Genomic DNA, 12,634 nt, shown 5'->3' with positions numbered 1-12,634 from the left:
TTTTACAAATTTTAAAAATAATAAAAAATTAAAATTAAAAAAGTTAAATGGCTGTCAAACCAAATCTAACACTTATCTTTTACATTTATACTTCATTGAGACCTGCATTTATATTTATTTTATATTTTTATATTTGCATTTATTATTATATTTATATTTATACCTGCTATATACCTCATTCCTCCAAAAATGTATCCTTATAAAAGGATTCTCCTAACTTTAAAACTAACCAACAGGGCTTGGGGCACCTGGGTGGCTCAGTGGGTTAAAGCCTCTGCCTTTGGCTCAGGTCATGATCCCAGAGTCCTGGGATCCAGCCCCGCATCAGGCTCTCTGCTCAGTGGGGAGCCTGCTTCCTCCTCTCTCTCTACCTGCCTCTCTGCCTACTTGAGATCTGTCTCAAATAAATAAAATCTTAAAAGAAAAAAAAAAAAAACCTAACCAACAGAGCTTAAAGAATTCATCTTTCTGATGTAACGTGCTTTCTGAAAATTATTCTCTACATGTATACTCCCCTTTTTCAAAACAGTCTCACATCTATAAGACTGACAATGTGACCTTACAAATCTTTCCCCAATGCTTTTATTTAACTGAATTTCACTTAGAATAATTTTTTTCACTACAGAGAGAATACTTGTTGGGATCTCAGTTTTTGCCTCATTTTTTAGCTATGCAACTTAACAGGCTACATAATCTTACTTTCTCTTCACCTCTACAAACTGGAGATAATTACTGACACTCATAATGGCTAAGGGTCAATTACAGAATGTAAAAATATTTCACAAAATGTAAAGCGCAATTTTAAAAAATTAAGTTGCTATTACTAAAATTAGTAACAAGAACAAGCTCCTCATATCTGAAACTTTAAAAAAAAACTAAAAAACCAAACAAAAATTTAAGAAAAAAAGGCAAGCTACAAAACCCATAAACTTGTTGGTAAATATTCACCCACCTATGTTAACAAGACAAATTTAGAGTATCTGAAATGTGTGGATAGGTTTTGGCACTCTCTAAGTATTTTTGTCCCTGAAAAGGTAATATATTTAAATGGCTAAAAAACAAAATGGAAATAAAAGAAAGCACTAAAAGTCTCTCCCAGTTTCTTATTTAATCTCACATATAAAGCAAAGGTCCAAATTTTTTTTTAACATTTAAATCATATAGTTTAGGGCATCTGGGTAGCTCAGTCGGTTAAGCATCTGTCTTCAGCTCAGGTCATGATCCCAGGGTCTTGCGATCAAGTACCAAATTACCCTCCCTACTCAGCAGGGACTCTACTTCTTCCTCTGCCCCTCCCACGGCTCATGCTCGTTCACTTGCTCTCTCTCTCCCAAATAAATAAAATCTTTAAAAATAATGTGCATTCATAAACAACTAAATAGCAATATTACAAATAACACATAGGGGGGCGCCTGGGTGGCTCAGTGGGTTAAAGCCTCTGCCTTCGGCTTCAGGTCATGATCCCAGGGTCCTGGACCGAGCCCCACATCAGGCTCTCTGCTTAACAGAGAGCCTTCTTCCTCCTCTCTCTCTACCTCCTTCTCTGCCTACTTGTGATCTCTGTCAAATAAATAAATAAAATCTTTAAAGACAAACAAACAAAAAACACATAGGAATCAAATGACAATGCAGACAATTTGCATATTCTTCTTAACAAAGAACTGTGAAATTCATACTTCAAAACTTTTCTGGAAAAAAAAAATGTAAAGCTAGTTTGATGGTGAAGTCTATTTAATACCCAAAGTATTATTTCCACTACCCAACACAGAATCAGTGTTTTTATTGTTTTCCTTACCCTCCTGATGATTCCGTGTTTTGCTGTCCCTGGTTATTATAAGGCTGCTGGCCATATGAGCTCTGCTTTTGATTCTCATAACCACCGTAGGATTGTGAATAACCTGAAGATCGAATGGTTATACTATTTAGTAAATGTTCTGACTTTTTAATTTCTAAAATAGCAAATTTAACAAACTAGTCCAACCTGATTGGCTTTGTCCATAGCCGGAGTAGCTGCCATAGTTCTGTCCGTATGAGGAATCAGTAGTTTGTCCATAGCCAGAATAGCTCTGAAATTTAGGTAAATACAAGTTTCATCACCTACTTAAGATAAAAATAATTGTTTACAAAAAGCACAATTTATATTTTAACCTACTTGTGGTGCTTGTCCATAAGCTTGGTTCCCTTGATTTCCATAGGAAGAGTAACTGTAAAAGAAAAATGTAGTACTTGAAAGAGATGTGTTAGAATTTAAAAGCTTAAAAAAAAAAAACCATCTTCAGTTTCAACTTTCAACTCTGCACAAGGCTCTCTTCTGAAAAACTGCCGATCTGCCTGTCTCTTAGAGTCTAAATTGAAAGGTGAAAACCAAAGACTATTAAGACATAAATGAATCACTCCCAGACTCTTTAATACTAAGCAAGCACCGAAAGTTTAGCTTTGACAATCTCACACAAATACAATTTCAAAAGAACCAGAAAATCTCAAGGTAATTATACTCAGGTGTGGAGAGTGACTACATGGAACTAAAACCCATGATTTTAAAAATCCAAGACAGAAAATTAACTGTTTAAGTCAGCACTTTAATCAAATTAGCTGTTTGACAGATTAATTTCTTCCTACCATCTGCCTTAAATCTGCCTTTAATATATTGTACCCCCAGTAACACAGCACAGCCTGGCATATAGTTTGTCGACTGAATAAAGGTACCTTCCTCAGATCTGAACTTTCATTTGATAGCATGCAAATTCTAACAAGTCAGAAACAAACTTTCTGAATACATGCTCCCCCCAAAATACTTGAAAAGAAAACCTTTTTATTATTCTAAAGCTATCAAATGCTAACAGAATTTAACTTTATAAAACATATTTCACTGAATAAACATTTGCTTGTTGCCTACTGTGAAGTTAGAACTACAATAAGAATAGAAAAGTCAAACCAGTTTTGTATTCATGAAGCGTAAAACCTGAAGACAGAAGATACCTGAGATGCTATTCTGAGTATCTCACACTGAGCTCCATAACATTTATAGTGAAAGTTGAAGGCTGTGTTTCTGGCAATTACAAGAACCCTACTGTATGTATACAGTCACGTAAAATCAGACTTTTCTTTTTATCGTAAGTATGGTAAGGAGTCTTTTAAAAATGCTAAACATTTCTATTATAGTGCTTAAAGAAAATCTGCTCTGAAAAAAAAGTCGCATTATTATATACAAGAAAAAACTTAAGTGCTTTCTCTAAGAACCTGTTATATAGTTCAATTGTCTAATCCTTTTAATACTTTCATCTTAAAAATTTCTTAAAGAAAATATGCTTTAAAATACCTATGAGATTTGTTTTAATCTCTAGGGGGCATCTGTATTTACTGATTCAAGCAGGTTTTTTAAAAAGAAGAAAAAATGTTTCAGTACATATGTACAAAGGCCCTTCCCCCTTGACAAGCTAATATTTAACTGTAAAAAATCCACATACCAAATCTCAAAAGGAACACTTGACTAAATTCATCTTTTTTATCCCTCAGTTCTACTCTTACATGGTGTTAGTAAAACATACATATACTTTACCTTTGCTGCTCACCCCCAGACTGACCGTAAGTTCCAGAATCTAAAACACATAAAAAGAATTTTAAATCTTATTTAAAATTATGCTTCCCTCAAAAGCTGACTTTAGCTTTTACAGATGAAATCTGGTAAGAAAATGTAATAAAAACTACCTACGGAAAGAAAACTACTTAAAATTACTGTGTTAAGGATTTGCTTACAGTAACTACGTCTTTGAAAAACAACTAATCTAGGGGCGCCTGGGTGGCTCAGTGGGTTAAGCTGCTGCCTTCGGCTCAGGTCATGATCTCAGAGTCCTGGGATCGAGTCCCACATCGGGCTCTCTGCTCAGCGGGGTGCCTGCTTCCTCCTCTCTCTGCCTGCCTCTCTGCCTACTTGTGATCTCTCTCTGTCAAATAAATAAATAAAAAAAAAAATCTTTCAAAAAAAAAAAAAAAAAAAAAAAAAAAAAAAGAAAAACAACTAATCTATAAATGGCTCCTAATGGTCACAAGAACCAAGTAAACCAGTATAAAACAATCAATGAAAAATCCATCCATAAAGATAACTCAAGTTATCTTTATACACAAAAAGGCATCTACTGAAACTAATCGAGACTAAAAAGGGGGAAAGACACCCACGCGGACAAGATAAATCCCCAGGATTACACTGACTTGTAAATCCTCACCAGCCCAACATACACATCATTTCCCTGTACTGGACTGCTCTGGCTGTCCGCAGCAACAACTAGATCTCTGAAGATTTTGGTAAAAGCAGCTAAGTTAGTTGTTAACCTCCAACTTTACTAAGGTTTCAGGGACTTGGCCAATCGGTATACCAACTCAGCAATACCTACTTCCAGTTTCCTTTTTGGCAATAAAAACTACAAAGGAAGGCATGAATTAAATAATGTTAAAAAAAAACTTTTTCTGAAAAAAAAAGCTTTTCTCGGTATCTCAAAACATCAGTTGTATCAAAAACTTTTAAAGAGGCCCTATCCTTTGGGTTTTTGGAGTCAAATGAATGACCTAAGTTTATTAGTGATGAATACGAGCAATTTATATGAAATATTCTTTCAAACTGCAAAAAATAACTCCATCTGAAACTGCTGTCCCCTAACCCCAATCTCATCCAACATGAAACAAAATCATTTGCTGTTAAACAATTCTTCTGAAAACCCACCAGAAATCAAATCAGTGACATCTGCATTCAATTCACATAAAGCTACAATATGAAAACACTGTCACTGCCAGTATAAATAGATGACATGAGCTTCAACACTTTTTTGCAGCAGAGATCTACAATCAGACTAAACAAGATTTTTTTTAAAATACTTAATCATAAGAATATTGATTAAAATCCTAACTACTTCTATGAATGTGAAGAACATAAGGCTGAAACAAAGAAAAAATTGTATCACCACCACACCCATGATAAAATGACCATAGATTTATCACTAATAACCAAGTAAGAAAAGCACACAGAATTTCATTGGACCATAAACAAATTAGACACATCTACCAAATGAGAAAGAAAATTCGCTTCAACTAAATCAGAAACTGAAAAGGATTATAAAGTGTGGGGGGGCGTGTATGAGTAAAACTTAAGGTACCCTGGTGATAAAAGAAGCTTTAGCTTCAATTATACACCAAGGCATGGATGGGGGGGGCGTTCTCCCACTGAGGATGGTGTTCAACACCTGTTTATTTCCCTTTCACTCAAAATTATACAAGTATACAACACATAGGTCATGTGACCCTGGCTCAAATCTAAGTATGTGAGTCCATAATTTAACCCAGTCACTTTGGTCCTCTGAAATTTTAAATCTGACTTTCTTCATTGGCTGACTTTAAAACTGGTAGAAGATATATTAACCAGTTAGTATGGCCCTTATATTCATTAGAGAAGTTGAGTTTGTAAATGTTATGGCATTTTAAACTACTGCTAATTAGGAGTACTCTACACTTGAGCCTTGTGTCTGAATCCATGATTTAGAAATGTTTTGATTTCCAAGTGTATAGGGTTTTGATTCTGCTGTTTTCTAATTATATTCCATTGCAGCCAGAAAAGGTATTCTATTATTCCTGGTACTTACTAGGATTTGCTGTTTCTCGCTTTTCCCCTTGATAAGTATTCTACTTGCACAAATGCCCCTTACGAGCTTGAAAAGAACTATATATTCCCTAAATGTTGAGTAAATTCTCTAACTCTAGATGATACTTGTTGGTTATACCATTCATACTCTTAACATTTGGTCTGCCCCATCTATTAATTATAAAGAAAGGTATGCTTTAAAAAAAAAACTCCATTTGACCAGGCTTGTCATTTATATTTTGTTGGTTTCTATATTCTGAGGCTCTATTGTTAAGCAAAAGTAGAGGTTTATTTTTTTTTAAGATTTTATTTATTTATTTGACAGAGAGAGTGATCACAAGTAGGCAGAGAGGCAGGCAGAGAGAGAGAGGGGGAAGCAGGCTCCCTGCTGAGCAGAGAGCCTGATGTGGGGCTCGATCCCAGCACCCTGGGATCATGACCTGAGCTAAAGGCAGAGGCTTAATCCACCGAGCCACCCAGGCACCCAAAAGTACAGGTTTATATATCTGTGATGAATCCTCTTTTAACATTATATCATGATTAAAAAGGTCCAAACTTTATTTCGACTAGTAACATAACAAAACAATCTTCCTTTTGGTTATTGATTGTCTGGTTCATCTTTTTCTATCTCGGTACTTCCAACATCTCTTAATCTTAGGTTTTAGGTATATCATTTCTGAACAATTTTTTTCCCAATATGAAACTCTTTGAATTGGCATTTTCTTATTTTTACTACTAGTTTTCATTTTTCCTATGCGCTTTATTAGATCTTTCTACTTACTAGGATTTTCTTTATCCTTTTTACTCCTTTCCTGCCTCGTACTAGATTTTCTTTACTCTTTTCCCATATTGCCTTAGAAGTTAAACATTCAATTTTTCTTCTTTTTGCTTCCTTTTTAACTTCCAAATGTAATCACTTTAATCTTCAATGTTCCATACTGTTAATAATATCTGCCTTTTATTTACTGTGTTTGCTCCTTCTACTGTTTTTGCATTCTACTTCTCCTTCCTGGATTTACTTTATTTTAGTTCTTTTGGCAAAGGCCTGAAAGTGGTACTCTTAGTCTTTAGACTTAGGATCATTTCATTATTTTTCAACTTCTTAGAACTTTTAAGTCTACCAAACTTAACCGTTTCCTATTTTCTTCTGATAGGTAATTGGGATTTCATAACCTACAGTTTCACATCAATGTATCTAGGTATGAACTGATTTTTATGTCTCGTGTTTCAAACTACTGCTTTTTGAGCCAAAATATTTACCAATTTTGGAAAAATCTCAACTGTAATATTGATCCCATTTTCTTAGGAGACATACTACATACATACTATATGTATGATAGGACTTCTCCATCTGTTTTTAAACCTTATTTTTCATCTTCTGAACTAAACTGTGAGTAATTCTATCTGTCTTCCACTTCACTAATTATTTCTTCTGCTAAGTCTGCAATTCAACTTAACCACTGTTTCTATTTCATACTAGGTTCTTTTTAAAGCTATATGGTCTTTCTTCATAACATCTTGGGTCTTAGGGTTGATTCCTTCCTTTAGGTTTTTAGTAATGTCACACTTAATTGCTTTCAGATTAACTATTAGGGTTCTAACACCATTTGCCATAAATTCTCATTTTGGTGAACTGTTTCCTCAAGTCCTACAATTGTTTAATGTGAATCTACCTTTTGCAAGGCTTATTTTTTCTAGAAGATTCCTGTGACCTAGTCTGTGAAATTTCTCCCCAGAAAAGATTTTTCATTTCTACCAGGAGCCCCAAGGTTATTACAGGCGCAGAACCAATTTTTATGTTAATTTCTTGGCTTAAGTTTTCCTGGACTCCCCATTAACTAGCCCAAATGTATGCCCAAATTGTATGAAGCATAGTTCCCAGGTTACAAATTCTCAGGACAGAACTTTTTTACTCAGGACCCAAGCTTCCTTGTTATCTGTTATGCTGATACAAAGGTTTTTTCTAGTTCACTCTTTCACTGAAGACCATCTTTTAAACATCTAGATTTTATGTAAGGTCTCAGTTCCCATTATCTGGCTCTAACAGTCTCAAGGCTTCATTTCCTTGGGTACTTGGGTAATAAAACCCAAGTTGCAGGGCACCTGGGTGGCTCAGTCAGTTAAGTGTGTGCCTTCAGCCCAGGGCCTTGATCCTGGAGTCCTGGGAACGAGACCCAAGTCAGGTTCCCTACTCAGCAGAGGGCCTGCTTCTCCCTCTCCCTTCCTCCTTGTGCTCACTCTCTCAAATAAAATCTTAAAAAACAAACAAAAACCCCAAGTCTCTAAATGATGAGACCTATATCTGCCTCTTCAGGGCAACTGTCAAGCTAGCCCTATGCTGGCTTATACTTCATTTCTGGCAGTTAGGTCTTCAATTCCCCCTTTTTTAAATAAATTCTTGCATTTCTGATGTTTGTAGATAGAAGATTTGAATTTATTTTGGTCTGCCATACTGCCAAAATGAGAACTACCTTAACTTTAATTTTTGTATGTATAACTGATATTAGATTTGATTCTAACTTAAAGGTGTCAGATAATTCACATTTGTAAACAATATATGAATATGACTTACAATATTTATAATTTTTACTTATTTATTGACTATGTAAGCACTTTTATTTTATTAGGTTTGTAAGTCTGCTGTCAGGCATCTGGAGTGGTTGAGTTTGGAATGTTTAAGCATTTAACTAAAGTTAATGCAATTAGCTGTTTACAGGGAGTTTACTGTTACATTTATTAACTGAAACATTCACCAAAAAAAAAAAAAAGTCAAAAGCATAATACTTATTTTTACATAAAGTCAAAATATTTTATACACATTTTACAAAATGTAAAAACACTATGTAACACTAAGCAGAACTTAAAGATTCTCGCTTTAATGGACATAAAATTTAGGAACAATCAAATAAGGTCCTTTTCACATGTGAAAGCCAATCTTGATATTTTAAAAAACTTAATTTACAAAGTGACAAATTAATCTAGTGTCTTGGTACTTCAAAGATCAGTACTAATGGATAAATGAGCTCACACACTAATATGACAGCTGAAAATCCTGGATTTTGCAAATGATAACCTCTACAATTTAACCTTCCATAAAAGCTATGCAGTCCTATTAAAAACAGCCATTGTTTTACACCAATAAAGATGTTAAAAATCAACACACGCCAATAGTTTTTAATGTCCATTGAAACGGTCAATTTCCCCATGAGGGTAGGAAATCTTTTCATTTTTTTTTTTTTTAAACCATGGATGGGTAACACATCTCCTACGGATAAACTTCTACATACTTCTGTGGAGCTTTACCAGACTTCATTCCAAATTATGTACCTGGTAAAAGATGTACCAATGTCTACTTGGAATAAGAAACTATTTTTTTCTTGGAGCAAGGATTAAATATTTAAAGAGAAATCCTGTGCAGTTAAAAGCCTCTTTCATCAGGTAGGTGCCCTGTCCTACAAAAACTCAATCCTCAGACGTCATATTAAGGTTAATCTAAGGAATATTAAGTTATTCTCCTGTCCAGCCAGTCCTGTTAATTTGGCCTCATCTCAGCCTGCTACTTGCTTTTTGTCACAGATTTCCATCCTTCCACAACACTGGATGGGGAGTGGGGGCGGCGCGGGGGGGGGGGGTGGGGGGTTGGGGTTTGCGGGTTTGTTTTTTTTTTTTTTTTTTTTTAATACCAACAGGTCCTCCCTTAAAAAATGTAGAAGACTGTGCCAGCCATCCCTTTGATCCCCATCATATGGCTTCAAGGAAATGTTCTGCTTTTCCACATGAAATGTGATCTCTAATGATGTTTTCTAGCAAGCGGATAGCTGGGTCTTTGCAGCCTGGGAGGTACCCACAACAGAGAGGACCTTGTGTGTTAGCTAGGACTGCTAAATCTAGGAAACATTCGTGTTCCAGACTTTATGTTCGGGTTTATTAGCAGGACCTAAACTGACCTAAAGAGATCAATGCCTTTTTTTTTTTCTCTTCCACACCGCGGGGGAGGGGGGTTGTCTACCACTTTAAATGTTTCGTGTAACACTGCCTTTCCTTTGGCCTGTATGCTTTAAGGTAAATGACACATGTACCTACAGGACTCTATTCAGACCAGAAAAGGCTCACTTGCAGGGCTCTTATAGGAGATAAACAACTGGAGAAGGGAGAAAAATGAGAGGAGGGCGAGGAGGAAGCTGAATTACATGCTAACACCCCCACTCGAATCCGGGTGGTTACGGTAGAGGGAATGACGATAAGTAGGATTTTGTGCAAGGCAACGTCCTTTGAAAGGGCTCCCAGAGCGTCAAGACCCCCACCTGATGAATGGGTGAGTCAGGAAGGCCCAGCTCCACTTCACAGATGGGGAAACTGAGGTACGAGGCGGCGAGATGACTGGCCCGAGGCCTCGCTGAAAGATCTGAGGCGGAGCGGAGAACCAGAAGCACCGATTCTCTCAGGCGGATGCTCTAATCACGGGCTTCCCCCCGCCCCCGTGATGGCGTAGACGGCCTCCGCCCCCCCAACTCACACACCCTCCCCGGGAGCCGCACGTCTCCTCAGGTTCCAAGGACAGGGTCAAAAAAAAGGGGGGCCCGAAGCGCTCCCGCGGAGATTTGCAGACGGAGAGCGTTGGGAGCGTGCGTCCCTTCAGTCCAACATGGCGGCGGCCACGGCCGCCCCCCCCCCACCCCAAGCCTCCCTCAGGGCCGGAGGCTCTCCCTCAGGGCCCTCCGGTGGGCGGGAAAACGGCCCAACCCCGCCAGGCCCCTTCTCGTCGCTGCCGCTGCTCGCTGAAGGAGTCACCTACCCGACATGACTAACGGCCGCAGCGCGGAGCCCCCAGAGCCCGCCGACAACAAGGAATACGAGAGCCAGGCGGCGCGGCGGCCGAAGCTGTACTGAACGCGGCGCGGCGGGCTGAGCCCGACTGCGGGGCCTCCGCAGCCAATCAGAGGACAGTGGACGGAACCACCGTGCCAGCGCGCGAGGGGTGGTTCTGTACGAGTACCGGCCTCTGAACCCTGAGGTCTTCAGAAACTCTCTCTGTTCTCCCCTCCGCAGGCGGTACCATTATTGAGAGGGAACCGAGAGGAGAAAGTACCAATGCAGCCATTAGCATGGGGGAGGAGGCTGAGCCTACTTTCTCCGTCCCAATTACAGTCCTGTTTCTGACTTTTATAGCGTCTGACAGAATTTGAGGTTAGGAAGCGAAAGAGGGGAGGGGTTAAGAACACAGACTATTTGGTTAGAAAAGGCCTTACTTCCCGTGAAATTTCGAGTGGTATGCCCTAGTTCGCTCAGCTTTGGTTGCAGACAGCTGGAGCCACCTGGGGGCGTTGGGTGTCGGCGAGCTCGGGGACGAAAGTCCTGATCGCCTCCCGGTCGAACTACCTTGTCAAGTAAAACACAGACTACAAGGTGATATGAAACAAACGTCTGCATTAAAGCGAAACCACACGCAAACCCGGTCTTGAGAATACGGTGGGTGGGAGGTCGAGCTTTAGATTTCAGTACTGTTGTAATGGCCACCTCTAATTATCAGGCACCTTACATCATCTCATTTAATTCTCACAACACACTGATGAAATATTATCCCGACGTTACGGGGGTGATTATTCACTTGCCCTAGGTCGCACAGCTAGTACATGGCCAACGTGGAATTCGAATCCTAGAAACCAGACACTATTGCCTGTGGGTTTAACCATTGGGCAGCACTGCCTAGTGTGGGATGGAGCTCTGGAGTATGAAATGAGGCCTGAAAGCTCAGAGAGCACACGAGGACATTCCCCCCACCCCCCTGAGGGCGACGCAACATCTAAGTCAAGCCAGAGGCAATGAGCGGAAGCAGACCAAGTGAAGTGGGGTAAAGGGCTTTGGACTAGCTGTAAAACAAGTAATTCTGTATGTTTGGAGTTTACCCTCCAGGCGAGAATGGTAGATGAGGCCAGAAAAGTGGAATGCTAAATAATCCATACCTTGCAAAATACAGTGCACTAGGATTTGTGCTTTATCTTGAGGGCACTGGGAAGCCTGAGGATTTTAAAGGAAGGTCAGTCACATTTGCATCTTTAGGCCGCAGTATGAAAAATGTATAGAGATGAAAGGTGCCTAAAAGCAGGGAGACCAACTGGGTGGCCGATGCAGTCATTCTGGTGAGAGATCACCACAGCCTGGACTTAGGTTTTAGCTGTGGAGATGGAGTAAGTGAAGAGAGCCTTGAAATAGTTGTATAGTAGACTGGACAAGATCTGGTGACCAGTTTGGGAGGGAGGAGCTAGGGGAGAGTGAGAAGTGAATTCTAAGTTTCCCACTTAAAGGGGTGGTCAGATAGTGGTACCATTCACTGTGGTAGGGAAGAGGAGGAGGAACAAGTTGGGGGTGGAGGTAGAGGGATAAGTTCAGAATTAACACCTTTGGGTCAGAACAAAGGCATGAGGTCATCTCTCTTCCTTATACGATATCGAGGGTCACAGAGCTCTCTGGATAAGTCCAAACAGGCAAGGTTAAAGGAATAAAAATTCCTTTATGACTAAAAGTGATTCAGCTGATCAGCATGTACATTGAGAAAGGTAACCCAGAGGAGGAGATAATAGACATGTGCAATAGCAGGAAAGGATTGGGTTAGGGATGGGGAAAACTTCTAGATTGTTCTTCCTCTTTATTCATTTATTTATTGATTGATTGATTTTACAATTGGGTGTTTTTTGTTTTTGTTTTGTTTTGTTTTGTTTTTTGACAGACAGAGATCACAAGTAGGCAGAGAGGCAGGCAAAGAGAGAGGGGGAAGCAGGCTCGCTGCTGAGCAGAGAGCCTGATTCGGGGCTCTATCCCAGGACTCTGGGATCATGACCTGAACCGAGGGCAGAGGCTTTAACCCACTGAGCCACCCAGGTGCCCTATCTTTTTTTTTTTTAAGATGGAATGCAGAAAGTGTTTCTCATCGTTGTTCCCTGAAGTTTGTACCTTCAATTCATTCATTCATGCATGCATGCATTCTCAACTGCCATCTTCTGAGGT

At 39.1% G+C, this 12,634-nt stretch overlaps 1 protein-coding gene across 1 annotated transcript in view; it reads right to left on the bottom strand.

The window, feature by feature from the left end:
- The window catches only part of TAF15 (TATA-box binding protein associated factor 15), a 28,722-nt gene extending 18,182 nt beyond the window's left edge, over positions 1 to 10,540 (bottom strand). Inside the window, exons 1-5 of the mRNA XM_082704575.1 lie at positions 10,425 to 10,540; positions 3,560 to 3,599; positions 2,153 to 2,204; positions 1,982 to 2,066; positions 1,796 to 1,898 (exon numbers count right to left, since the gene is read on the bottom strand). Coding sequence (XP_082560701.1) covers positions 1,796 to 1,898; positions 1,982 to 2,066; positions 2,153 to 2,204; positions 3,560 to 3,599; positions 10,425 to 10,431 — 287 coding nt within the window. The 5' untranslated portion in view covers positions 10,432 to 10,540. The remainder of the gene's footprint in view (positions 1 to 1,795; positions 1,899 to 1,981; positions 2,067 to 2,152; positions 2,205 to 3,559; positions 3,600 to 10,424) is intronic.
- Positions 10,541 to 12,634: the final 2,094 nt, after the last annotated feature.

This window comes from Mustela nivalis, assembly GCF_964662115.1.
Source record: "Mustela nivalis genome assembly, chromosome: 17".
NCBI lineage: Eukaryota > Metazoa > Chordata > Mammalia > Carnivora > Mustelidae > Mustela > Mustela nivalis.
Note: the sequence above shows the minus strand (reverse complement) of the source record. Positions and strands in the feature narration are given on the sequence as shown.